This window comes from Takifugu flavidus, chromosome 6, assembly GCF_003711565.1.
Source record: "Takifugu flavidus isolate HTHZ2018 chromosome 6, ASM371156v2, whole genome shotgun sequence".
In the NCBI taxonomy this organism is placed as follows: Eukaryota; Metazoa; Chordata; class Actinopteri; order Tetraodontiformes; family Tetraodontidae; genus Takifugu; species Takifugu flavidus.
The window spans coordinates 5,353,992-5,381,150 of record NC_079525.1 but is presented as its reverse complement, the minus strand read 5'-3'; the positions used below and the strand labels follow the sequence as shown (position 1 = coordinate 5,381,150).

Genomic DNA, 27,159 nt, shown 5'->3' with positions numbered 1-27,159 from the left:
AATCTGGGATGAACTGGGACAAGAGAAGGGGAGCAGGCAGGGACGCGCACGTAAACGCTTGTTCCTGCTGCATGGGCACGTGCACGATGCTGGGGGATCTGTCACAAGCCACAGACGAGATGCGGACAGAGGGGGGAGGGGGTCCCGCTGCAGCTGTCCAAACTTTCTTTGAAAAACATCACAAGACACGCACGCGTCCTCCGCAGCGCACCAGCCTGTGCGTGCGCGCCCACGCGGTCGCTGTCGTCTTTGTGCTGCTCCCGTCGTTGACCACAGCGGCCTACTTCGCCCTGACGTGATGCATATGCTGGTATCTAATGGTCGGAGTGGCGCCGCGTGCACGGGCGCGAGCCTCTGCCTTAATGAACGGGTTTGAGACTTGGGAAGAAACTCCTGCATCGCAGAGCGGCGGCGCACGTGAGCCACGTGACCTTTGACGCGCCTGTGCACCTGCACGCGCAACCAAACCCAAGTCAGGTCTGGAGTTGGATCACGCCCGACCACACTGCTGGGGTGTGACGTTAAGAGGTCAATTTAGGATCTCCTGGATTAGCCGGTGCAGCTCTGCGGCGGCGGCGAAGTCCAGAGGAAATCAAGAGGCGGAAGTCGGAGAGACAGCAGAGGATGATGGAGGAGGGCGAGGGTGACAGGCCCGCTGGGGGCTGTTGGCTCTCCACAAGACTTCAAACATCCTCATTAACCAGCAGCCAGCCTACACGCTCAACACGTGTGCATGTGTGTGTGCGCGCATGTGTGTGTGTGTGCGTGTTTGCATGTAGACTGGCATTCCTAAACTGCTCTGATTGAACATGTGAGCGAGCTACGGCACATAGAAGGAGAGATAGAGAGCAGCGAGTGGGCCTACACACACACACACACACACACACACACACACACACACACACACAACAAACCCATGAAAATTCATAAGGACCTGGCGACGCCTACTCACAAATACTAAAAATACTGGAGTGAGTTGAGCCTAGTCAGAAGGGAGGAAAGGGGAGGAAGAAGAGGGAGAGAGGAGATGAATAGAGAGAAAAGAGAGCTGCAGCAGAGGAGGAAGAGGAGGGAGGGAAGACCAGAGAGGTGTAACATGGAGCGGCGAGAGAGCAGAAAGAGGAGAAATAATAGTTACATCAACTGCAGCTAACTCCAAACACCTATTCTCAGCCTCCAGCAGTTAGCACATACTGAGGAAGTGAGTGTGTGTGTGTGTGTGTGTGTGTGTGTGTGTGTGTGTGTGGGGGGGGGGGGGTGGCATATTCCCCCTGATTTAACTGTGATTGACAGTGTTTTACCTTCAAACTCACCCATCCAGCTGGTGAAGGATGGTGGGAGAGACGGTCGGTTTGGGTTTTGATTTTGCTCTCAGAACTGATGGACTGTCACTGGAGACGTGTGTGTGTGTGTGTGTGTGTGTGTGTGTGTGTGACGGGGGGGTGGGGGGGGCTCTCAGCCCTGATGATGAACTTTTATTGCAGGAACCCATCTTAGGGTTACCTTACCTTCTCAACCCAAGTGTGATGGAATCAAAACTACTCAATTTTAAACCATCTGCCATCACAGGTTTCCATATTAGTTCATTTGACTGACATGGTTGAGTAATCCACCTCCTCCTTTTATTTTGAAACGCCTCCCTGTCTTTTAGTCTTTTGTACAGTCAGTTCCACAAGTGTTGGACAGATTTTTGGCCGAAACTGATTTTAAATGTCGCCTGACAGAGTGGTGGGCGTGGCCACCGGTGAGGCGGAGCTCTCCTGCCGCTACGCACCTGTTTCCCATCTCATTACCTGGGATTTAAACCTTGTCTAAGTCTTCTTGGACTTCAGGTTTGAACCACTCCTGCCGTTCAGAGGTATGTGAAGGAGGTATGCCAAATCACTCCTACCTCGCTCTCTCACGCACACACGCACACACACACACTATGCACAGACGTGTTTTTCCAGGCTATTCTAATGCTGATATCTGTATGCTAATGAGGGTACTTCCAGGTGCAGGAAATAGACGCTGCACATTTAGGATAAATTTAGCTTTAATAACCTTGCTAATCACACCATTACTGTAGCATCCTGACGCACGGCGTTGTTCTAATAGAGGGTTTCCACCTGACTGCTGCTCGCTGAGGGATGCTGGGAGGCAGGAACATGGCGTAGAACAAACCCAGCTGCAGCTCCTCTCTGCGAATGAGAGCTTGTGAATGTGAGCCGCGCCGCTTCGGCTTTGCGCCGTTTTGTTGTGTTTGTTTTATTTTGTCTCCTCTATAAATGATGAGGCTGCAGGCACCAGGGAGGCAGTGAGGCACTCAGACCTCCCCAGGGGAAACGTGCTTGCCTCTGGGCATCGCCGCCTCACCACCATCCCCTCCCAGCATCGGCGTCCCTGCGTCAGGACTGGACACTCCGTGCACGTGTGCGATCAGGAGTAAACATACACACGATCATCCTGCGGCACTTGGGGGGGGGGGGGGTCACCGATGCCTCTGGGGGATTTGAAGCTGTAAAGTCAAGGATGACATCGACCAACAATCCGGCTGCTTGACGTGGGAGTGATCTGGTGTGACCGGGTTGGGTGTTCTTTTCGTGTGTCGATGAGTCGGCGTCTCCTCGAAAACCCTCAAAGCGCCGATGCGTTTCTGCTCTGATCCAGTTTCCGAGCACAGAAATCAGCAGCGAGAGCGGCCTGAGACGGACGCGGCGCCGCAGCTCCCCGAGCGCAGAAATGTGGAAGCCGAACTCCACTGCTAATTTGCTGAAGTGCTCGTCGGTGTCAGACGTGATTTTCAGTTGAGTAAACTGACCTTTCGGCGCCGTTGACCGAGGCCATGAATTATCGATGCTACCACACAGATGGTTAAAAATTAAACGGACGTGCATGGGAGGGTGGGGGGGGGGGGCAGGGGGTACGGCCGCTGTGCCCTTTTTCCATTCAATTCTAGCAGAATTATCGTGGCGCCGAAGGGACGCGCCGACGCTCCTTTTCCGCCAAGCAGAGGACAGAACGCAGCGTCCGGCCTGTCGCGGCTCTGGAGCCCTCCAGAGTTTGAAGAGCTGCGCGCTGACAGTCCCGTCCGCCTCTGGGATCTGCTCAGCCTGAGTACGAACGCTTGACTTAATCACTGCGATGTTGCTCGCACGTGTCTGCTGGGACGCGTCGGCTACAGCGGCGTCGGCGGAAATCTTCGTCTGACGCCTCGTTTTGGCCCTCACATGGTTTCGGCACAATTATCTCGCTTATTGCCACGTGTATAGTCCGGTTGATTATTTTCCGGGCAGAAAACTGGTTTGTGAAACTTTCGGGCTCTTCTCAATCTTACCGGCGTTTGTTGCCAACTAGGCAGGAAATCAGGTGCTGCCAAGGAAGCCATTAATCACGTGAGCTGCGATTAAATTTCCTCAGTCTCCACGTTAGAGGATCTCGGACTAACAGGAGTAGAATTTCTATGTTGGTTTGTATCGCCAGCAGCCTGGAACGGACACTCAAAGGTCAATATGACTTTACAGTGTTTTCGATTCCAGGCACATAGTGGCTGCAGTGTCTGTTTTCACCGGTAGGTGGCGCCAAACCTCTCACACTGGAGCCGTTTCTGGAATCATAATTTTGGTTCCACAAGGTCAAAAAAGATTTTATCGTTTTTCTTTAAGACTGAGGAAACACTAAATGCGGGTTTTAAGCCTCTTGCTGTGAATATTTTCTTGCTTCTCCTAGATAACGATTATATTTTAGACGTGCCGTTTCGTCCTCCACGGAGTTGAAAAAACTGTCCGCCGCTCCTCTTCCTCTCCTCTTCCTCTCCGGTCACTGCTGCCTCTCTGCCAACTCAACGGGGAGCAGTGGGAGGACGCCCAGTCTGACATAATCCCTGAGAGACACGCAGAGAGTGCCGTCCTGCGCGACCTTCTCAGTGCAAACACAGACTGACCTAACACTTAGACCACCTCGAGTCCGGCTGGAGATGTATGAGGGTTGCTTCTGGCTGTGTGGGCGGAGCCAAGCCGATAAATGAATGGCAGTTTACGTGTTTTAACATGATCTGATGCAGAGCCAGGAGAGGTTCACAACACGGTCATGGGTTTGAATCCCATGTCAGCATCCAGGATAAAATCTGCTGTGGCAGTCACAAACACACTTTGTAACATCTGGAATAAGCAAATCTATATTTAAAGAGTCTGTGGGTGTGTAAACTGCAGCTATCTTCTGTGTGTCGTTCTTGTCAAGAGTTCTTCAACTCTCTTTTACAGACACAAACGTGCACGTACGCACATGCAGACAGTCATGCATGAAACATAGTTTGCATTAAATACTTGATGAGGTGTGTGAGGCTGTCAGCGGGCGCTCCGCCGCTCTCTGAGGGTACTTGTCCTTTCCAATGACCAGTTTTGTCTTGTGTAACATCCTCGGAGACTCGAATCAGAGATTCAGGCAGGAGAAGCAAATTCCCTCAACCTTGGCATCAGATTGTGCATTAAAGGTAAACTGGCGCACAGCAAAGGTGACACGCACGCCCAGAGCAGCACAAAGCCTCAAAACAACCTGCTGCTCAGGTGTGTTCTGTTTGGAATAGCGCTAATTAGACATGCGATTCCCGGTGGAAGGCTGGAGTCAACCAGGTGAGAGACGGGAATCCACGTTTTCCAGGTCACACACCATTACACACTAATACACACACCATGGCGACAAAATTTAGGGAGCTGATGTGGACGAAACTGGACGAATCACCAACTGTGACCGTTCTGGCTCAGTTTGGTGAAAAGATCAGTTTAACAGGAGGTTTTTGCTGCTTGGATCTTTACACAGCTTCATCTGTTTGTTTCTGTTCATGTGGATGTGAGAAGATAAAATCCATGGAAACTTAATAGCGTGTATGTCGCAACACGTGTGATACATACAAATGAACACATCTCTCTCTCACACACACACACACACACACACACACACACACACACACACACACACACACACACAGAGTCTCTGGAGCAGCACCTTCAGGCCAGATTAGTTTGAGGGACTCGGAGGCTTCACTCCTGCTGTGTAATTGAACAGTATGACTGAAACCCTCTCTGTTGGCACACTTAATATATCTCTCTCTCTCTATCTGTCTCTCTGTCTCTCTCTCTCTCTCTCTCTCTCTGTCTCTCTCTCACACGCATATTAGCTAGCGCTGAAATCCTCCATTGTGAAGATTTTTCAGAAGATAAAGATGATACAGTGTGAAATAGAAGTGAAAATTTGGAAGTGAGAAGAACATAGAGGAGGACAGAGAGGGTAGAAGGCTGCAGGACTTTTCTGTCCTTCAGTTCTCCTGCTGCGATGCTGCTCCACTGATCAGAGGACGGAGGTGAGGGGCCACACGTGGGAGGAGGAGAAGCTGCCAAAGATGGGGGGGGGGGGATACTGGTGGTGGCGAAGCTTCAACTTTTACAAGATGATAATGCACCTCTCAGCGCCTCAGCTGTCCACCTACTTTTTGGAAACTCTGTCAGCTTCCATTTCATCACAGTCAGATACCTGTGATGGCGGCAGGGACACTGGCGCTGATGTCACCCGCTGACGGACATGCTGCTGTCATCAGACACTGATCACGACCTCCATCAGAAACCGCTGGAGAGGGCTTGCTACTCTTCGTGTGTGTGTGTGTGTGTGTGTGTGTGTGTGTGTGTGTGTGTGTGGTGTGTGTGTGTGTGTGTGTGTGTGCATATAGTTCAATAATGTGTGTCTTGGCTCTGGATAATAATTCGTAAACACACACGCACACAGGCGGTGACTTAAAGTTCAAGCTTTAAGCTAATCTGACAGTCGGTCCGTGCGCTCACAAAAACAAACACACGCGTTTTAGCGAAATGCTCAACTTCATTTATGTTGAAGTAAGAAAACCCTGAAGGCACGAACATGCACAGTGTCCGCAGGTGTGATTTTGTGTTATTATTCCTGTTGCTATAAACGTATTCTTTTTCTCTGCATTGACATTAGCATATAATTGTGATTAATCCTGGAAAAGATGTGCACATTGATGCATTTCGATGCTTTCTTTTCTCCACTTTATGCCAGTTAAATAACCCATGCTGGTGGGAAGGTGAAGCGCACGTGAGTTAGGGCCAAACCTGCACGTTCGCTCCATTATGTCTTCATTAAAGTGCTCGTATCTACGCTGCACCGTATTGATATGAGCAGCGGGCGCATCTCCTAATGCATCAGCCGAGGAGGTCGTAAATCATGAATCACAGCGGTTCGAGGTGCAGCTTCCGCTACACGCATTAAGTTGTTGAATCATTATTTAGGCTGCTGTTATGGTTTTGGTGGCACATGCAATGTTCTCCTTGATGCAGAAAGAAAAAAAACCCTTCAAGTTCATTCTTTATTATTGTATATGGACCTTAAGCCGTTGCACATTACCCATGATTCTCAGCTCTGAGCTGGGTGCCGCAGGGAGCTCGCCCTCTGCTGTGTTCTGGTTTGGCTTGTGAACGTTAAGATGTGATATCGAAGCTTTTCGAAGCATTCGTGACTTGAGAAAAGTGGACATTCGGGAGGAAAAGTGAATAAAATCTCCCCGAGCGTCCCTGAGAGCTGGTGTGAGTGTGAATGGCAAGGGCTCGACGGCAGCGATGGTCTTCCAACACAGCCAAACTAGTTGAATTCCCATTTGTCAGGAACTCTTTTCCTCCCTGCAGGAGACACTTTTTCCCCGCTACAGTAACACAGAATCAACAAAAAGAGCCGCAAACTTGACAAACAACAAAGTCACGGAGTGTTTCCTGTCGCCAGGGTGCACACTCACGGCCACGTATCTATTACGCGTTACTCTCCCGTATGAATAAGTCAGTCTTTATCAGCTCAGTATAATGTTAACACCCTGCACCTCTTCATTAGCATGGGTTCACATGCATTAATTCATGCACACACTATTAGAGGAAGAATTAAAGATAAGTCACGTACACTGATGATAAAACGCTGCATTGTTCCACACATCTCTTTGATCAGAGCGTGTAAGTCGAGCAGGGGTCCTTCTCCCCTGAGCGCTGCTTTTTCAAAGGCTTTGAGGTCAAATGCAATGAAGAAGTGGATCTGGAAGTGAAAACGCGCCGCTCCGGCTCTCTTATGCATTCGGAATTCCTAACACAGACAGCAGCACTGAAAGCTTTTGTGCGGCCATTGGAGATGTACCCCCACCCCCCGAGTAATTAAAGGTGGTATCCGAGCAGCAACACCCAGAGCACAGGTCCAAACATTGTTAGAGAGCTTATCTGAAAGCTAAACAGGCGTGGAATCACTGTTTCCGTGCAGGTCTTTGGGCAGCATTTAGCAAGTGGAGAATAATCAGAATTTTTTCACATGAGTCACACAGGCAGATAACTGAGGGCTAAACCACTCAGAATCGGTTTTCTCTGCATCCACCCATTTACTTTACAACTCTGCAGTTATTTTTTCGTTCTCCATCATCCTGTGCATTTGGTGAAGGTTCCTGTGGGGTTCCTGAATGCGGAGTCGAGGCTCAGAGAGGGAAGAGCGCTCTCGCCGGTCTGATAACATCTCACGTTCCCGCAGCACCTCTGATGAAAGCTTCGGGGAGAGAAGAGGAATAAGCTGTATCGGAAACCACGAAACACACGGGTGTAGTATGATTGCATTCCCTGAACTCTTCCCTGTGTGAGGAAAACTGCTGGTCAGCTGTTCGCTGGTCATTTCCACCTGCCTACAGCCGATGGAACTCCCAATGTTGAGCTAAAACATCTTAAAGAGGGGAGGATGCTGTTATTTCCAGAGGTTTTGTACCATTATCCAGGTGTTGAGAAGTATAAAACATACATAAAGGTCATGACAAATGCTTGAACACCTGCTCTCTCCTGAACAAACAATCCATACGTGATGTGAATGTCCACTCGGCGCCCGAGAACGAGGCTCAGGGCGTGATTGGCAGCAGCTCACTGCTCCTCGGGGGGGTCAAACGCAGTTTTTTCTGCACTATTGTATATATGCGGTTGTTCCGTCTCGACTTTAACAGCTCACACAGCCCGACTGCTGGCAGATTTCTCCTCTGAGAGATCAGCCCAAAAGGGCCGATGACCTCAACCAACAACAGAAGGTTGTTTATGTTTCAGCTATCGTTCTCTTCATTTTCGTTTGCATTTAACCTGTTTGATCAACCCGGTCAGAGACAGACGTGAAAACGAAACTCACTGTTTGATGCTTCCAACATGTGTGCACAGATGTGCATTGTAATATTTTAAGCCCTTCTCCCTTTTTTCTAACCATTACAGATTCCTTTTATCCTTTTCCTCCATCTTGCCTTTGTTCCTTCTTCCTTATTCCCAGCCTTGAAGCTGCGAGCGCTCATCTTGTCCAATGTGAGGCTTCTCTCCATGCTCTGTCTCTCTGGTTCTGAACCGTTTCTTGCCGCTTGAGCTCAGACCTGTGACCAACAGGATTCTTTTTAGGTTTTAAGTGATTCCACACATATGAAAAAACACATATTTTGTTCCATTTTTGCCAATAGAGCCTCCTAAATCCTACACAAGAAACCTCTGAGAAGCAAGTATAATTCCTAACTCAGCCTTTAAACAGGTTTGTCAGGATGAATCTCGTCTCTCCGGCACCCACACCTCCACCTGCCAGCCTGAGATTTCATATTAATCATTTATCCCTCTCAATTAGCTGTGCAGAGTGTCAATGATGGTCTCACCCTAACCACTGCTGCAGTCAGGAGATCAGAGGCGAGGGTCCCTCCACATGCATTAGTAAAAAAGAAAAGTTTCAGCCTCAGTTAAATCAGTAGAGAGGACAGCTATTATATTTGATCAGCTAACCTATGCTAATACACTTTAAGAGCATCGCCATGAGGCGGGTGTGTACGGAGGGTTTGTTATGGCTGATAATGACTTTGTGTTGTCAGACATTTTGCATTATTTATTGGTTTGGGAAAGATTAAACTGGGGGGAAATCCAATGACATCCAGCCGTTTAGGATGAATGTTTTAGTGCGAAACAGCTCATCGGGGTATCTGCGCGTCGTTTTGTGCTTTGTGTCGGCTTTTAAACTGAGAGCAGCTGCTTCCAGAGAACACCGGCGTAAAAGTGAAACTGAAGAGTTTCTAAAGGCTTTTACAGCTGAGCGGAGCCGCAGCAAAGCGGAATTAATCTTTGTAGGATTCAATACCAACAAGCTCCATCGCATCGGCTTTGGATGCATAGTTATTAGAAAACTATTGATTTGTTTGCTTAAACAACTCCGCTTTGATACGGGTCATCAATCACTGACGATGTTCCACTTTTTTTAAGGAATTTTTTGCATATTTTGGAAATTTCTTATAGCTCAATGAACACTAGTTTTAGTTAAATGTAGCATGGGTAATGCGCCAAACTGCTTTACAACCATCACAATATCAGAAATCAAGCTCACAGACCCCATTTATTTAAATCAGACCCCCCCTCAGTCTGCACAGACACGATGCACACTTTCAGCCACAAATGCTACAAAAAGAAAGAAAATTACAAAAATGTGCATTTCAAAGGCATTAAATAAGCCACTAATCATCAGAGGACACGTTCTCTTTTATCTCCTCGCGGATTCGGAGCGGTAATTCACTCAAAATTACATTTTTCTCCCACTTGTCCACTGCTCGCATTGTTAGCCATAATTACAGTTACCATCGACCCCCCCCCCCTTCCCCTCAGTTCACTCTTAAGGTCAGTATGTCATATTAAGTGCCAGACACGAAGTACATGCGGGATATTACACACATGAATAGTATCCCATTAAGGGCACGGAGCTATCTTGGCTGAAGCATTTAATTGTAGTGGCTTCAACAGTTCCCAGTAGATGTCTTCTCCAAAGCTGAAATGAAAATTATGCCCTTTCCTCTAATAAGCTTTCTTACTGACCTCTGCTGAGAAAATGGACTCAGAGCCTTTAAAGTGTTTGAGTTCTACCTCACAGATTCCACGTCGGCCTGGTTCAGGGGAGCCTGGAAACGTCTTTGTGCTTTTAGACAGCAGGCTGACCAAAATCACTGTGTCCGTGTGCCTGATGGGCAGTCAGGTCACCAATCTTCCTCCTTTTCTTCCTTCTGATGGATCTCCCGCTCGTCTCTGCACCATCATGTGGGGGGTTGAAAGGCCTGTCCTGGTGTGTCCAGCCTCTTCTCCTTCTCCTCTCCTTCTCATCCGGGTGTGTTGATGAAGGCCACCTGCTTGTCTGTCCTCTGGACGCCTGTCCGGCTGCAGGTATGTGATATTTTACATTTCAGCTTCAGCGGTTAAGTTCACTGTAATCAGGCAGGTTTCTGTTGCTGCTGAGTGAAAGAAGAAAGCCACGAGTGGCCTCTAAAGGCTGCTGGATGTCGCTTGGGGTCCTTTTGGAGTGGATGAAATGTGGGTTTTGACAGTTCGGAGATCTCCCTAAAATGTGCATGTGACGTCTTGGAGCCCGTGAGGAAATCTGGACAAGTGTGATTTACACCTTCCACCACGGCTGTTCAGAGCAGCTTAACGCTGGATCCTCCAGGTGCGCTCGGACAACCAAATAAAACGGATTTGTTTGACCTCCGTTGAAAAAGCCCAAAGATATGGGATCCACACTGATGGGAAGTGGCATGTCCTGATGGTCTCCAGGAGCCGGGCCTCCATTATGACACAGCGCCTGAGGAGGCCCATTCTTCTACCTGCACACTTCCCATCATCTCTTGACTGTCGGCTGTGGGGGCAAAAATTCCCCCTGCCAAGAATGATTAAAGGAGAACAGCTAACCGATGGGAGCAGAAAACAACTCCAGCTACCGGAAAAAACACATTTAAAGTCAAGTCTTATCTTACAATTGGCAAGAAACCAAGCAGTAATCTTTGGACACCAATAATGGCAACATTTAGTTTCACCTTCCTTAAATCTTGCAAATAATACTCCAGTTTAAAGCATTTTGAGTTATTTGGCTTATTTGGTAATTGATTTCACCCAGTAATGGATCGAGCACTAATAACTCTAATTTAAACTTCTGATCAAAAGCACAAATGACAGGATTTCAATAGCTTTGCGAGGACCTGGACTGGAGCAGCCGACTCAAATGGGTTCTGCCAGATCGGCTACTTTCAAAAGCTGACGGCCCACAACATCACTCTGAGTAAAGCCTCCTGAAATTTTAAAATGTACCAAAACTAAATATCACTTTGAGCACATAATGTTTGAAAACTGGAGCGGCTGCGGCTGCTGCTGCAGAGAGGGCAAGTGGGACTGTGTGTGTGTGTGTGTGTGTGTGTGTGTGTGTGTGTGTGTGTGTGTGTGTGTGTGTGTGTGTGTGTGTGTCTGAGGACAAGAGTGTAGGTGTGTATGAGTGAGTGAACACATAGGAGCTGATCCTATCAGACTCTTGTCAGGTCCTGTTGGGTTTTCCCACGTAAACCTTTGAGCGAGGAGACTTGGCCTGTATTTATGGATTTTCACCTCTACTTCCTGTCTATATATCTGCCTCTCAAGCGCGCACACACACACACACCCATTTTTGGTTTCTCTTGTTTTTAGGTCCTTCTCGCATCTTTGCAGGCTGGATTTTGGAGCCTTTTCCTCCTCACCTACATTCCCCATCCCCCCTCTTTGTTCAAGCCGCTTCTTCTTGAGCCCCCAAATAACCCTCTACATACATCTACCCTCTCACACACATTATATACTGTGCACATACAGTTTCCAGCCCAAACCCATCTGCAGCCAGCAGCACAACATCTAATCCTCATGCTCGCGTGGGGGAGGAGGGGGACCTTGCAATCATCTCTGCTCCTTCACTTCCCTGCCATTCATTTTCCCCCTCTCTCCTCTTTTTTAATCGTTCCCTCAACCTTTAATGCGTGGCCAGCATCCCTATCTGTGCTGTTGGTGACGCTGCACTGGAACTGCGTCGTCTTTTTTTCTCTTTTTCTCATATCTACTGATGTTAAACATGGATGTGCAGAGAGTCAAACAAACCGGAGGAAGTCTGACTCATTTTCATTAAACGGCTAAATAAAGCCTGTAGATTGTTCATGGCACAAGACTGTGAGCCTTTACTTGGAGCAATGACTGGGAGCCACTGGTCTTTTGGTGATGGGCTTTTCTCGCCCCTGTGCTGGACGCTGCTGCCGCCCTGTGGCCACCCACCTGAACCGCACCCACTTTTCGATAATGACCGTTTGATTTCTAAAGGAGTTGCATCCCCCCACTCACACGCACACACACACACGCGCGCGCACACACACACACACACACCACCAACAGCACCTCTAACTCTCCTCTCCATCCATCCAGCACAGCCCACCTCCCTCCCTCTAAGGGGTGGATAAATATTGCTGGAAGATATATAACGTGTTGCTATGGTGATCAGCTTGTGTTTTTTTCCCCCCATGGCATTTGTGGAATACAGGGACATGCTGGTGAGCAGGGAGCTCTGAAGGTCTGGTGTGTGTCAGTGTGTGGAGGATGGGGTGGGGGAGACTCCTTTTGAAAAGGAGAAACAGACAAAACCACAGCGGAGCCAAAAATAGACGCCAATCTCTCCGAGACCAGGTATTTTCATGTGTACAAAACTCAGAGACGTGACTGTGTCATCTCTGGGGAGTGTTTAACCTCTCTTCATCTCCCTCCCCGTCTCCTCCGCCCCCTCTCCATCTCTCTGGGGACACATTCTCAGTCTGCCTGATTGGCTTCTGTTAATGTGCATGTGGTAATGTGTTGATGTGTTTGTGTGCGTGTGAGTACATAAGCACGCCGTCCTCTATCAATTAACACAACCCAGTGCAGCAATTACCATTCCTCTTTGTGTTGATGCCGCGTGCGTCAGTGCACGCCTGCACATGCTCACACGGGATAACTGGTGCATCATTGATCGCCAGCTGTCTGCCATTGAAGACTCCCTAATGGTCAAGCCCACACAAATACCATGCAATCGCTGTGATAGTGTGTGTGTGTGTGTGTGTGTGTGTGTGTGTGTGTGTGTGTGTGTGTGTGTGTGTGAGAAGAAGATAATAAACATTATTTCTACCGTTTCACCAAACCTCTCTTGCATCCTTGTAGACACCTTTGAGCGACTCTGTGTGTGTGTGTGTGTGTGTGCGTGCGTGCATGCGTGTGTGTGCGTGTGTGTGTGTGTGTGTTTGTGTGTGTGTGTGTGTGTGTGTGGTGTAAGAAGGCTGATATACCAGCACACCCCAGATGGCCCTTCTTCGAGGGGTTTTCTGGAACATTCACTTGTTGCTTCTCATCATGTCTCTGTCTTTCTCTCTCTGTCTCTCTCTCTTTCTCACACACACAAACAGACACACACACACACACACACACACACACAGTGCTTCTTTTGAAGTGTGAAACAGCTTGCGGTCAGATTTGCTCCTCTTCCATAGCATGTTGCCATCAAGTAGCAGCTTTTAGAGCTTTCAGACCGGGTACACAATGAGACCTCCACACTTTGGGCAAGAAGCAACTGGTGGATGATGTATTCTTCGTTTCCTTGTGTTGATAGATTGAGAGCCAGGAGATCAATCTGTGAGGTTCATCTAAAGGAAACTGTTCATCTGAGACATGCGCCGGCTGTGTCTCCTGTGAGAGCAGTGATTCACTGAAACTTTGATGTTTGACCAAGAGCGGCATCATTCAAGATTTCTTCAAAACGACAGGAAAACCCAATTTTAGGCTTCATCTGTGTTAATTAGAGGGATTTTTATTCTTTTACTGAAGGAAGGGTATGCTCAGTGTCTGTAAAGGGCAGAATTTGGTTGTGGTTCTCTGTCATTGGCCGACTTTAGTTCAACAGCCTAAAGTGCCACACAAATGCCATTTCACTGTCTTCTGCATTGTTCACCCTCATATTTGTAATTTGTAATCAGACGAATCATTGACTCTGACCTCATCTTTGGGACCTTCATTGCTGTTGTCGGATTGTTCAGTTGTTGAATCTAGAGTCCGACTGGCCGCACGTAGAAACAACCAGAGTAACGGTCAGAAATGGGTGTTTTCAGAGTCATTTACTTCCACTTTACACAAAGATTTATTTTGATATACTTTTCAGAGGATCAAAACAACTTTTGGCAACTGTGGATCTGCTCCATTTGAAGGAACTTTAATTTAATTCCAACAAATGTGTCATCATTACTAATGAGCCGTGACTACCAGGCGAAACCTGAAGGCGAACCACATTATGAAGGTGTAATATTGTTTAAGGTGGCCATGAACACCAAATTTATTGCTCGATATTATCTCTGAACCTTGGCTATAAGTTTCAATTGTGTCAATAATCTTATCTCCCTATAGAAATTAGTGGGGAAATTACTCGCTTGAGTTCACCTGGATCCAAAGGCTGCATTTTAAGACAGGTTAGTTTTATTTGGTCAGTTAATGTAAGAATGAAAAACAAGGGAGATAAACCAAATGGAAAAAAAATATTTATATTAAATTATAAATAATGTATTGTTCTTTAAATCCTTAATATTTTTAATGCTCATTTTAAAACCAGAGTGGTCTTTGTCTCCCTCTTGTGCTAACAGTCTGGAATTACACTTTACTCATTAAAATGAAGATTTTCTCTTTCAGCGTCATTAAATAACTGGAATTAAGAGAATCAAAGCAGGTAAGACTACAAAGTCGAGACAGATATATTTAACTCTCCATTCTTCATCCATAAAAGTCTCACATATAATGGTAAATGGTGCAGCACTTCAGTTTATTCCAAACAGGTGATTAAGTCAAACATCAAACCAAACTGGGCGACCTGGATAAACGCTTGTATGTTCTTTATTATCAGAATTATATAGACACCCCGATGAAATCTATTTTTTATACAATGTGTACTACATAACAGCACCTACAGGTTATTTACACATAAAGTATTTTACAAGATTGTATCTCAAAGCAGTACGTGAGAGCAACAAATTGATCTTTCCCCTTGTTATAGCACGACCAAAGAAATGAGCCTCGGAACACGTTGGAACAGTGAGACCCTGAGCAGAGAATCACGCCAAACCCTTCTTCTGTTGTAATCTGAACCTCTACGGCGTAAGACGTCCATGCACATGCAATCATCCATCCACAGAAGTAACGAAGTGCAGTACAACAGGTGCAGAGGCTGAGTGACGCCACTTCCTGGTCAGGATATCGTTGTTCCTTTACTACATGGCAAAAAGTTCTCTGTAGCTTTGCCAAAACCTCAAGTATTTATATTTAATATTTCAAGATTGTGACCTGCATAATGTTGATTGCAAAAAAGTGAAGTCAGTGAACCCAGCACGCTCAGTCAACAGCATGATGGAGAAGCTGGAAAGGTACACTTTAGGAAATCTTGGAAATAGAAATTGTTGCTTCATTAATCAATTAATCTCCTTTGCTTAGGCTCACGGCATCCATCATTATCTGGCATCATTCACTGACCTGCTTTGTGATAAAATCCTGCTTTGGGCTGCCAAAACCCCCCCAAAAGTGGCTGACTTTGACTTGTTTTTCCCCCCAGGTATGTTGCTTTTGCCACAACCCTGAATCCAGACAAACTCACTCACTGCACAACAACTGATACTGTAGCAGCTTTCTGAAAGGCGAAGACGATTAGAGAACAGCAAGTGGCAGTTCTGGTGTCACTCACACACGCTCACACACACACACAGAGCAGCAGAAGGATGACAGACACTCACTGACAAGCACCTTGAGTTCAGACACACTTCAACCAAGGCGGATCATCCGTACCGGAAGGCCAGGCTCCAGGATTACCCGGTTTGCTCACAACACCAGCAAGCAGGAAGACTGCTTGAGAAGGAGAAGCTCCGACACCGAGTAACAACCCAGTCTGTCCGACGTGAAGCACAAGTCTCAAATGAACATTCTGCGCTTCAGGATTTCAAGTATGTGCTCAATCCTTCTTCAGACCTACCAGGGTAAACTAGAGAGACTGGAACATTCTATAAACAAGAACAGAACACTAATGTGGAGAGACAGAGAAGAGGATAAGGGGAAAAAAATAAAAGGAAGATATGGCTGATTTTTATTAGCTAAGCTCCGTTATTTATAGCATTGCAACTAAGATGAGAAGGAGGAAGATTCCAAGGGTTGGCCAAGGCATCGGTCCTCGTCAGCTGTTCGCTCAGCCACGCGGGAGACGACAGACGAGAGGTTAGCGGTCTATGATCAGTTCATAGCATCCTGTTCCTTTTATGAGTAGGCGAGTCTGTAATAACATCGCTACAGGGGGTGGGGCCACGTTTACGAGTGGCCGTGGAATCCATGTGGCGGGCCATTTCCTCAGCGATGAAGGTGTTGAGGTCCACGTCATGAAGCCCGTTCCTACGGCGACCGTGGGGCTGAGCCGGGTGTGTTGGGGAACCCGGAGGACCAGAACGCACAGAAATACTCGCCATGGCACCACTAAGACCTGAAAAGGAAAAAGACAACATGAATGATGCAGGCCTACCTCCATTTTCTAGTTCTAATATTTAACCGCTCCTGCTGATGTACCTTGCAAAGCTATGGCTTCTCTGAAGGGCTGCAGGTCCGTCTCTACAGAGCTGCCTGTCTCTTGGGGAGCGGATCGGCTCGCGACTCTGGGTGGAGCACGAGGTGCCCGTGGCGGCGGAACTTTGCCACACAGGAAACTGATGAGATCTTCGCGTCTGATAGTTCTTCTGCGTTTCTTAACCCATGCAATCATATCCTTGTTCCTGCGCTGGTTGCCTAAATGGATGCCTAAGTCATAGCTCCGTTGGCGAGCCTCTGTGCTCTCTGATGGGACAAACAAGTAGGTTTAAAGAGGTCTGGAACGCAAAAGGCCAATACAAGTGAACCACGACATGTGTTGTTGGGGTTATTTTCTCAGAATTACGTCATACTTGCCTTTATACAAGTTAGTGACAGCTGTTGCTGCGTTCTGAAAGGGCACCCACAGAGAGATGCCTTGCTGTTGACATACACGATCTGCAAACATGTTTGAAAGACAAGTCAAGATGTTACAACGATGGTTCCATGGCAAACAAGTATATAAAAGGCGATTAGGTGCCAGAATCTGTAATAAATATACTCCAGATGAATTCGCATACGTCTGAGCTGCCGGGATAACTTGGACCTACCGGTGGAGTTAACTCATTATTATTATTATTCTATTATCGTCCTGAAAGTGAAGCCCTGAATGTTCTAAATCATGGGTTCCATGTCTACACAGCTGCCATGACACCCACAGAAGGTCGGAGGTTTAAGAAAACTTTTCTTTGTTCGATCTGGCGACTGTGTGCATTATGGTACGATCTCATTAGCATAAGTCCTTTAATTAAAACCAAGCTTTAAATCCAAACTATCGGTGCCTCTGAACGTCCACGATCCAGTCGTTTTAGTCGACAAACTCCTCCCTGAGTATCGCCATTTTGACAAGCTGGGTAAATGTTAACGGATTCACTAAACATTTCGCCATGTAAGCCATGTTGTGTCCAACTCGGTGTCAAATGTCATTCAAAAAAGGCCAAACTAACAGTTTGGGAGCCGGTTGGCTTGTCGATCGATTGTAATCGATCAGCTGAGCTGTGGCGGATCCCTGGAACGTCCAGGCCACTCAAAGCCAGATTGAAGCACAAATACTATCGGGTGACCGGCTGTTAGGGGCTACCTAAGTTCAAGTTAGCCCCGGCTAGCATCAAAGCGTCGTCGAACGAAGCGTGGGGTAATGGATGTTTAGCGATACAGACGAGCAGTTATGTACAGGAACCCCTCAGAGCGACCCTTGTTCTGGGAAGGAAAAGCCTCGCCTGGCTAACACCGTTAGCCCCGCTAGTGCCCTTTGTGTCTCTCGTATAGCTCCCTCCGCCCAGCGATAAGGCTAGCTAGCCGGATTAGCCTAAACAAGCCCTAGCTCCAACAATTAGCTCTCTTAACCAATGTCATGGTACGGACCTTTGTAGAGCTGTGCTACAGCGGTAGCAGAGTTCTGAAAGAGATGCCACAGTTTCTGTTGGCTCTGCTCCGTCTCCTCTTCTTTTGGATCACTTTGTTCGGCCTCTGCCAAGCACTGCCGTTCCCACTTGGAGAACCAGTGTTCGGGACCGTGTTCTTGAATCTCCGCTTCACTCTCCTCCTTCCGCTCTTCCATACTGACGGCGTTAGCTTACAGCCTGTAAACTGGGATTGTGACACTAATTAGCGGCTTTTTTTACGCTAACTAGTTGTGGATCTGTCGAATTTCAGTCGACAAAGTCCCAATGATTAACTATCTCTAGAGTAAAAGGGTGGGAAAAAGCTTTTTAAGACCATACTTTAAAGTCCACCCACACGGCCCGTAAAAACACACTAAACTAAAGACCGATGTGACAACCCCTAAGCGTTTGATGTATGACCACGCCCTCGTTTCGGATACTGAAATATGATTGGATAAAAAATATTTGGGCGGTTCCCAGTGTTGAAGGCGAGGTCTTATTGGACAATGGTGAAAAACAATTCCACGCATGTCAGCACGACTCCGAAGCCCCGACAGGGGGCGTCCGAGATATCGCCTCAATATCTGCTTCCCTCTGTGCTGCTGAGTAAGGATGGGCGATACCACACTTTTGGGATTCGATACGATACCGATACTTTTTCTTGTATTTTCATCGATATCGATCCCGATACCGATACCGTTCATTTCTTACTGGCAATTTTTGTCAGTCAAAATATTATTACATTTAAGACAAATACAGACCATTTATATACAATTTATTATGGTCAATTGATTACTAGGATTTCCTTATCCTTTAAACCTGCATAAGACAGTTGTTCCATAAAAAAATAATTAGAACAATGTCTGACACCATCACACCTTTAGTGCACTTGAGGTATGTTATCACACTTTACTGAAGTCTCAGATTGCTTTTCAGAAATCGTATCATATTCACATTTTCTGCTTTAACACGATTGCGTCTCTGGCTGATTATTTCCTCCGGCCCTGTAAATAAAGCCTATGTTGCAGGTTGATGCTCATTCCCTATCTCCTGTCACGTGACATGGGCCAGCTCAGTACGCCACCAGGTATAGGGGTGTCTTGGCACATATTAATTTAAGTAACTAATCTAAAACGGCGGAAAGTGATGCATACCCCCAATTTTTATTTTTGTTAGTTAGTATCGATATTTATAAAAGAACATCGATACCAAATGAGTAGCTTGTGAGTATCGATATATCGATACCACGGGATCGATCTGCCCATCCTTACTGCTGAGCTTTTACTATAGAAATGATTTAAACTTCATGGAGTTCCTCAAAGCTATTAGTAATGCTCAAGCAAAATAAAAAACAAAATCGCAAAAAGAGAGATTTTGTTTAATTATCGTTTGCGTGCTTTTTTAAAAAAAAAAGAAGTAATGTTGTAATTTTTAAACGACGCATGTATTCTTTACTTATACTGAAAGGGTAATCGCACTCTATTTGACTCATCCACATAATGACACACCTTTATAAATCTGGATGCTGTAAAACAGACAATGACAAGTTCATGGTTGGATAACGTGCTATGTAAATAGCTCTGTATGTAAACTCATATTGCATAACTTATGACAGGCCGGAAGATTATTGCCTCCTGAGTGCAAAGGTTGGGTTTTTTTTTTTTTCTTCATAACATTATTTACAATCTGCCTCTGTCTTTTCGTTTATCTCCCCCTTTCTCTTTTCTCAGACTCCACTTCCCGTCAGTCTCCTCGCCGGTAACAGTGTTGTCTCTGGAAAATGGATTCAAACGAACTGACTAAAGATTTAGAAATGAATGTCAAGAACATGGGGCCCTCCGTCACATTCAGCAATTTGCACTACTGTGTTCAGGAGCGTAAACTCTGCCGAAAGCATGGTCCGGAAAAATACATCCTTAAAGACGTGAGGTAAGATATATCCTGTGGGTTTGCGCATAATGAGATGTGTGTTGTGTATAGGAAACTTTAGCAATTACCGGTAACAGACAACATTTCCTTGTGATTCTTTGGGATTCCCATATTTCTGCTGTTGTTTTGGAAAGACATTATAATGCTTGACTAAACATTATGCTTAAGATTTTCTATCAATGATATGTTATGATCACCCATTCAAGTGAATCAGGATTTTTACAACTATTCTGGTGACTTGCTGTTATAACACACAAATGTAACATAAAAAATGTTTATCTTGGCTATAATTCTGTGATATGCTACATTGTCAGAACCAGACTGAATTTAGTGTTTCTTATCATGTATTTTATTGCATTCATTACTTGACAGTGGCATCATGAGACCGGGGATGAATGCCATCATGGGTCCAACAGGAAGTGGCAAAACTTCGTAAGGAGAACGATGTTAATAATAATCATTTATAGCACAATGCTATGTTATATGCACATATAATATTTGCATGAACATTATTTTTGTTCTCTACCTGTCAGGCTCCTGGATGTGATTGCAGGCAGGAAAAACCCCGTCGGATTGAAGCAAGGACTAGTTTTGGTGGATGGCAGAGCGGTTACATCGGAGCTCAGGCTCAGCTCCGCCTACGTCGTCCAGGTACACATTGAAAACAAAAGAACACAATATTGTGATGCTTTTCTGTTTACCTGGTGCCTTCATCTGTATTATTATTCCAGGATGACATCCTGATGGGAACCCTGTCTGTCAGAGAAAACCTTCTCTTCAGCGCCAACCTGCGTCTTAATCCTAAGTATCACTCCACTGAGGATAAAAACAGCAGAGTAAATGAAATTATACGAGACCTGGGACTGACAGACTGTGCAGATACAAAGGTAGGCAGCTGGAGCTCTAACTTTACCCAGAACAAAGACGCTTCTTGTAATGACTCAGTGCATTAAATCCTGTTGTAAACTCAGCAGCGGGGTGATTTTCCTGTTTGTTTCGGGGGCAGATAGGAACCGAGTTCCTGCGTGGTGTTTCAGGAGGTGAAAGGAAGCGCTGCAGCATCGGGATGGAGCTGATTACATCTCCGTCTCTGCTCTTTCTGGATGAACCCACCACTGGACTGGATTCCAACACTGCCAACTGCATCATCCAGCTACTGCACAAGTGCGTATTTCCTGCTCCTTCAGGCAGCCCATACATGAGAAATACAGATGACATTTGAGGCAGAAAGTGTAGCTGACCGTGTGTGGTCACATAGCGTGTATCGCCACTCTTCCTGCAAGCATTAATTAACATTATCTTTATATCACATCATTATTGACGCCCCAGATATTAGCAGTCGTCTTACCAACTGTTGCTAATGCGTCTCATGGGAATATAGATGCTGACGCCCTTATGCATGTCCAGGTTGTCCAGGACAGGTAAAACTGTAATCTTCTCCATCCACCAACCGCGCTACTCGATCTTCAGGCTGTTTGACCACCTGACTCTGATGCACAAGGGGGAAGTGGTGTACGCGGGCGCAGCAGCCTATACACTGGACTACTTTACAAATATGGGTATGTTCATCATAAACTGTGAATAGATTAATACTATCAGAGCTCAGCATTTCTTGATACACCCCCTGTTGGGCGGCTGCGGCATAGCAACATTTGTTAACGTGTTTTTTTTACAGGCTACCAAATTGAATCCTTTGACAACCCAGCTGATTTTTTCATGGACATCACAAATGGAGAAGCCAAATCAACATACATTACTGGTATTATAAAGCTGCCATTGTAAAAGTTATCTCGAAACAAATCAGTCAGCTCCGTTCCAGGTCAATTTCATGCTTTTCAAGGACATGTTTTTATTGTGTCCTTATCTCTAACATGATGCACAAGAGCCTCCCTTTTTCCTCAGCAGATAACAGCTCCTTAGCAAATACATATCGCCAGTCCCACCTGTGTCAGAATGTCCTTCAGGAGTTGGAACATGTGAGCCAGAGCTCCGCTGACAAGATCAAAGGTCCTGACGAGGTGGCTGATTATCCCACCACCTTTTTTTACCAGGTCAGCAAACTCATGCAGATGCTCTCCACTAGGCAACTCTCAGCTGTTAATAATGATAACCGATCATGTCAGCCAACCCTTCTGCCCTCTGTTTCTCATGATGTGTGTGTCTGTGTACGTGTGTGCGGCAGTTGCGTGTGGTGTGTGGCAGGACAGTAAAGAACATTCTGAGGAACCCTCAAACCTCTTACGCCCAGCTGGCTCTCAACATCTTCTTTGCCGTCCTGGTGGGACTCATTTATTACCAGATCCCCTTAACACTGGTGGAGGGTATTCAGAACAGGTACAGAACACAGAACCTGCTGCTGTAACTGCCCGAAGCTCAGTGCATTGTGAAAAATGGATGCTTGATGGATGTTAAAATGTGCAGGAAATCACAACTGTCAAGATGATGTGAAGGTCTCCCTGACATCACACGTGGTAAATAGATAACCACAACATTCTCTCTATTGCTGCAACAGGAGTGGAGCCTTCTTCTTCCTTATCATCAATATGGTGTTTGGGAACCTCTCTGCTGTGGAGCTTTTTATCAACGAGAGGGCAATCTTTGTGTGAGTGCAAGATTTAAAAAAAATTACGTGAATGGCAGGATTTAGCCACAGTGTATCTTTTTAAAACTAGTCAGGCAGGGATGATTCTGCAGTTCCTGCATATTTACAACAGGGGGGACACATTAATGCATGTAGGGGGGAGTTAAAGTAACCGTAGGCAATAGAAAATATAAAATATCACTTCTTTATATATATATAAAGAAGTGTATATATATCCTAATTAGGATTGGTTTCAAAAAAAGCTTTTAAACCTTCACCATCTTGTGCTTTAAGCTTGTGTTTCTGTGTCTTTGTCTTTGTGCGTTAAAGCCATGAGAACTCCAGCGGTTATTACCGCACATCTGTCTACTTCCTGTCCAAGATTTTTGCTGACCTCCTCCCCAACCGCATCATCCCCATCTTCTTGTTTTCGGCCATCGCGTATTTCATGATGGGTATTATGGCAGAAGTGGCCTTCCTGTCACGCACATGATAAAAAAAACAAGGTCTGGCTTTGTTTGATCATCCTGACTTCCTCTCCCAGGGTTGAAGCTGACCTTTGAGGCGTTCCTGTGCTTCGCCCTCACCATGTCTCTGGTCAGCCTGGCGGGCGTGAGCCTGGCCTTCCTGGTGTCGGCGAGCGTGTCTTCGTTTGCCATGGCCAACGTGCTCATCGCTCTACCTTTTGTCTTCATGATGGTGAGACATCAGGACACATATCACTGAGTTTGGGTGTCACAACACCCAGGATCTGTTCACAGCATCGCTAATTCTCATCCTTGAAGGTGTTTGGCGGTTACCTTGTCAATCTCAATTCCATGCTGAGCTGGCTCTCCTGGGTGAAATGGATCAGCATCTTCAGATATGGACTCAATGTAAGGCACAGCAGCCGTATTTAGCTGTGTGTGTGTGTGTGTGTGTTAGTCAGAGTCTTTCAGCACAGTCTCAGTCTCTCCATCTCTCTGCAGGCTGTTTTTATCAACGAGCTCTCTGGTCAGGTCTTCCAAAGCGACACCACCACGTGAGTGCTAAATAACCACCAAACACTCCTTTTCACCAACAACAACCCTCACTCTCTCTGAGTGTGTGCCATCTCGCTGCAGAGTCCCAGGGGAGCAACTCCTGGAAATACAGGGCATCGACTACTCTGTGTGGGGCTTCTGGCAGAACCCGGTGGCTCTGCTGGGAATCATGTTGGTCTGCATGGCCTTGTCCTACGTCCAGCTGCGACGAATCAACCGCTGGAAATGATGCCCCTCTGTCAGCAAATGCACTTTGCAGCATCCTCAAATTAACCTCTCCCTGAAATGTTCTACTGACATTATTTATAATTCATTATATTTATTTACTCCTAATATTACTATTAGGACCAGCACCAAAGCCCCCTTAAGCTACGTCTTTTGTTCAGTACACTTGGGTGTATCGATTTAATCACACCGTCACAAACAAACACACATGTTCTAACATTTGACTGCCAGGTGGATAAGCTGCAGCTAATCGCACTCGGCCTGTGCACGAGGCTCTATGCTGCAGCCAAGCCAACATTTAAATCCTCAAAAAGCCTCTTACAGCCAGAGATACGACAATAACAGCCCGTGAATAAAGCTGCTCCATTTTATTAGTTAATGCCTCACAGAAGCGGTGAAAGAATTATCATATTTTTGAATAATATGTGGTCTTCTTTTAAAAATGCGCAGCCTCTGCAACAATATTTAATTATCTTTATACATATGAAGTGCAATACTAGCAACTGAATTGCAAATTCATTGGAGCATTTGCACGACCAGCAACGAACCGTCACCTCTTTGTTGGCTTTTCCATAACATGCAGGTCCACTCACAGAGGTGGCACAAACCTGTTTGAGCCTCCTTCTCTATCCTCTCACTATTTCTATACATTATTGCTACGCATTATCAACATAATCCAGCTAACTCACAGCTCTCATAGAACATCTTTCTTCACAATATTTTCTGACATTAATATTTAAGTGCAGCAAAATTGAGGCCTCAAAAAAACGTATTCAGAAATAAAGGCTCTTAATTGGCTTTTGCACTTCACATCAATATACAAGGTGATTTTATTCGGGTCATTTAGACGCCTGGGTGATTCCAGCTAGTTGAGAAACAGAATAACTGTGTCTCATTGTCCTCTGTGTCAGTGGTTAGTCTCCAGGTTTGTGATCATCAGATGTTTTCAGTCATTTGGAACCACTATTGCAATACCAGTGACACCAGCATGTCTGGCATCCCTGAAATAAGAACACAGCGGTTTGGTTCCGGGTGTCCATGAGTTGTCTTTCACACCGCGTGCAGACCGTTTCCCACAGTCACTGGTGTGTTTTCAAGCCCCCGCAGCCACTCCGTGCATTTGAGCACCACGCGTTCATCCACGCCACCGTCCTGCTCCTCCTCGTACTCCACATCATCGTACTTGTGCTGCTCGTTCAGGAGGGAGATTTTCATGAAGGAGGTGATGTCTCCCAGTCCAGCGTCAGTATTGGTTCCAGTGTTTGGAGTGAGCGGTTGTCTCTGCGTTGCTGTGTGGAGCCGTTTGGAGGTGTTGTCCCTCCTCCGTCTGGTGTCTAAAGCGCCTACAGAGACGCCTCCTCCATTTCCTGTGTTCCTGGAAGCCGACCGCTGGCGCCTCTCGCTGTTCCTGCGCTGCAGCAGCAGGACAGCCTCAGGTGTGAGCGTTAGAGTGAACCGGACCTGCTCCTCGCGTCCATCCCTGGTCTTCTCCTGTGTTGAGCCCTTTTTGAGCCGAGCAGGCTTTGAGAGGGACTTCCCCGAGTTGGACGCAGGGAAACCTTCCGACAGTGTGTCTCTTCTCTTTGCGCGGACTTCTGCTCGTGGCGCCTCTTTGGTGGCTGGGAGAAACGTCCTGGGTTGGCTTTTCCTACTCAGCTGCTTGAGGTTGGACGTCAGACGCTCTTTGACTGTGCTGCCTTTGTCATCTCTTTGGACACTTGTCTTGGCTGGTGGAGCTGTAGGACTGTTGCTGATATGTCTCTCCTTCCCGGAGAGTCCAGACACGGAGCGGGCAATCGACACCGGCGGGATGAACGGCATTGTGGCCACAAAGACAGGAGTTTAGGTCTGCACGGAGAGGAGGAGGTCCTGCTGCATCTTCAGGCATGCTGGAGTGGGACGTCTTATCCCTGTGCTCGAGGAGGGTGGAGCACGGCCATGCTTCTCCTATAGCTCACATGCTCACGACTGAAGATCAGAGACCTAAAATAAACTAATCCTCTGGTCATGAACATGGCTCACATTTACTGTGCAGGTCCACATGTAGACTTAATCCAGGGGAAATTAGAGGGGAATACCTGTGTGCTAAACGTCTGACCTTGACACTCCATTTGCTATATTTTCTTCACATTTAGGTTTAAAAGAAAAATCACCTTTTTAAACCCTTTTTCTATTTTCTGCTGTACTCAAAGACACAGAAAGTGACAAAACACTTCCGGAAAGCATTTATTTCATATTTTGCTCTATACATTAAGCCACACAATTAAAAGGCAGTTTAAAAAACATCCACATCCATCATAAGAAAAAGAAACAATAATTTAGACCTAAACAAAACAGTTTACTCTAAACTTTGTCAACTGAAAATGGTAGAATAAATATTGTTGGAACATTTGTCATTCGCAGCATGTTTTCCTGTGTATGTGGAGGACACGTTGACAGCGAGGGCAAGTGTGATAGGCATCTTTGAAAAAGTTTACGAAGAATGGAATCAGGCAACATCCCAGCAGCAATCTGAAACAAAGAGACTTTCTTTGACCCGGTTTAAAACTGACAAACTTTCAAACAGGATTCTACTCACCCACAGAACACAAAGACAAAACACATGAACCAGGCATAAAGACCAACTTTGTATGTGACCAGACTTGTGACTTGAGTCCGACAGGAAGGACAAGTCGTCAAACCTGGATTGCGATGCAGCCGTGTTTCATAACTCACAAGCTTTGGCCGCATGGTGGACCCTAAAGAAATGAGGTGATGAGAGGTATAAATGTTCGTTCAATTATGGCTCCTAGTAAAAATAGAAAGGGGGAAAAAAGCTAAATTCTACAGTTGAGTTTTGGAAGGCTTTTTCTTTCCTCCTTTTCCAGAAATTGTGACTTACAGGCCCTGTTGGTGTGTTTAAACTGCAGGCAGAGGGAAAACAGCATACCTTGTAGGGGCAGTTGGGTTTGAGTGGTGCAAGCAGCTCCAGGAGAGGAGAAGGACGGAGGAGGTGGTGGAGGGCTGAAAGGCGAGTGGATATGGTAGACTCTCACTTCTTGTCCATTGCGGCTCTCTTTAAAAACAAAGACCACTTTGATCCAGCCACCCTTTTTCCAAAGACAAACCTGGATTTTTACATGTAGGCCATATTTTACCTGGTAAGAAGTATGGTGGAGGTGTAGGAAATGGCTCATCCACTTTTGACAATGAGTCCATTGACCTGTTTGATGAGCAACCACAGAAAACAAGAGAAAGAGACGGGATCGGTGCTTTCAGCGGCCAGTGTTCACCTGCAGGCTTCCCAGCTGCTTGGCTGCCACTAATTTAAACCCCCTCTCACTGGTTAAAGAGCCATTTACCCACAATTCAACAGAAAGATGGTCTTTAAAATTTAGAAAAGAGCATTTGGAGGTAATTTTTAGAAAACAGTTTACTTCTCTTTATTGCAGTAGTCTAGCAGATTAATTGTCATTTTGTGGAAATCCACTTCAGAATGATCGGATCTGTCTTTAAATGTGGTGCCTTCAAGA

General features: G+C 46.2%; 4 protein-coding genes across 5 annotated transcripts; 1 reads left to right on the top strand and 3 right to left on the bottom strand.

Moving 5' to 3' along the window:
* Positions 1-14,643: 14,643 nt before the first annotated feature.
* Positions 14,644-18,281, bottom strand: hapstr1b (HUWE1 associated protein modifying stress responses b). The gene is made up of 4 exons (XM_057034897.1): positions 17,871-18,281; positions 16,820-16,904; positions 16,449-16,708; positions 14,644-16,365 (listed from the first exon to the last, which is right to left on the bottom strand). Exons 1-4 carry the CDS (start codon positions 18,064-18,066, stop codon positions 16,127-16,129), a joined length of 780 nt encoding a protein of 259 aa, XP_056890877.1. The 5' UTR covers positions 18,067-18,281; the 3' UTR covers positions 14,644-16,126.
* A 1,090-nt stretch (positions 18,282-19,371) lies between these two features.
* On the top strand, positions 19,372-25,659 carry abcg2b (ATP-binding cassette, sub-family G (WHITE), member 2b). 2 transcript variants are annotated; one of them, XM_057034801.1, is made up of 15 exons: positions 19,372-19,819; positions 20,192-20,251; positions 20,353-20,470; positions 20,551-20,706; positions 20,826-20,983; positions 21,227-21,378; positions 21,495-21,578; positions 21,725-21,870; positions 22,002-22,153; positions 22,332-22,421; positions 22,731-22,855; positions 22,945-23,099; positions 23,186-23,275; positions 23,369-23,421; positions 23,504-25,659. In XM_057034801.1, the coding sequence occupies exons 1-15, from the start codon at positions 19,671-19,673 to the stop codon at positions 23,649-23,651; spliced, it is 1,836 nt and encodes a 611-aa protein (XP_056890781.1). In that variant the 5' UTR covers positions 19,372-19,670; the 3' UTR covers positions 23,652-25,659. The 2 variants fall into 2 exon arrangements, with proteins under 2 accessions (XP_056890781.1, XP_056890780.1); XM_057034800.1 differs by having other exon boundaries at positions 19,373-19,819; positions 21,722-21,870.
* Positions 24,441-25,468, bottom strand: LOC130526894 (proline-rich protein 18-like). The gene has a single exon (XM_057034899.1). It carries the CDS (start codon positions 25,466-25,468, stop codon positions 24,698-24,700), a length of 771 nt encoding a protein of 256 aa, XP_056890879.1. The 3' UTR covers positions 24,441-24,697.
* Positions 25,660-25,860: 201 nt separating the features above from the next.
* On the bottom strand, positions 25,861-26,963 carry LOC130526906 (cell death-inducing p53-target protein 1-like). Its single transcript, XM_057034916.1, has 4 exons — positions 26,785-26,963; positions 26,577-26,702; positions 26,226-26,385; positions 25,861-26,158 (listed from the first exon to the last, which is right to left on the bottom strand). The coding sequence occupies exons 1-4, from the start codon at positions 26,843-26,845 to the stop codon at positions 26,041-26,043; spliced, it is 465 nt and encodes a 154-aa protein (XP_056890896.1). The 5' UTR covers positions 26,846-26,963; the 3' UTR covers positions 25,861-26,040.
* Between the last annotated feature and the right edge of the window lie 196 nt (positions 26,964-27,159).

Excerpts from the sequence above, each read along its gene's own strand:
- hapstr1b (XM_057034897.1), bottom strand. The coding sequence starts at position 18,066 with ATGGAAGAGCGGAAGGAGGAGAGTGAAGCGGAGATTCAAGAACACGGT. Across the intron at positions 16,905-17,870 it reads TGTAGCACAGCTCTACAAAG|ATCGTGTATGTCAACAGCAA; the intron begins GTCCGTACCATG and ends ACATGTTTGCAG. Across the intron at positions 16,709-16,819 it reads ACTAACTTGTATAAAGGCAA|CACAGAGGCTCGCCAACGGA; the intron begins GTATGACGTAAT and ends CCCATCAGAGAG.
- abcg2b (XM_057034800.1), top strand. The coding sequence starts at position 19,671 with ATGGATTCAAACGAACTGACTAAAGATTTAGAAATGAATGTCAAGAAC. Across the intron at positions 20,984-21,226 it reads ATCATCCAGCTACTGCACAA|GTTGTCCAGGACAGGTAAAA; the intron begins GTGCGTATTTCC and ends ATGCATGTCCAG. Across the intron at positions 21,579-21,721 it reads CAAATCAACATACATTACTG|CAGATAACAGCTCCTTAGCA; the intron begins GTATTATAAAGC and ends CTTTTTCCTCAG.
- LOC130526894 (XM_057034899.1), bottom strand. The coding sequence starts at position 25,468 with ATGCCGTTCATCCCGCCGGTGTCGATTGCCCGCTCCGTGTCTGGACTC.
- LOC130526906 (XM_057034916.1), bottom strand. The coding sequence starts at position 26,845 with ATGGACTCATTGTCAAAAGTGGATGAGCCATTTCCTACACCTCCACCA. Across the intron at positions 26,703-26,784 it reads TCCACCATACTTCTTACCAG|AGAGCCGCAATGGACAAGAA; the intron begins GTAAAATATGGC and ends TTGTTTTTAAAG. Across the intron at positions 26,386-26,576 it reads AACCCAACTGCCCCTACAAG|GGTCCACCATGCGGCCAAAG; the intron begins GTATGCTGTTTT and ends TCATTTCTTTAG.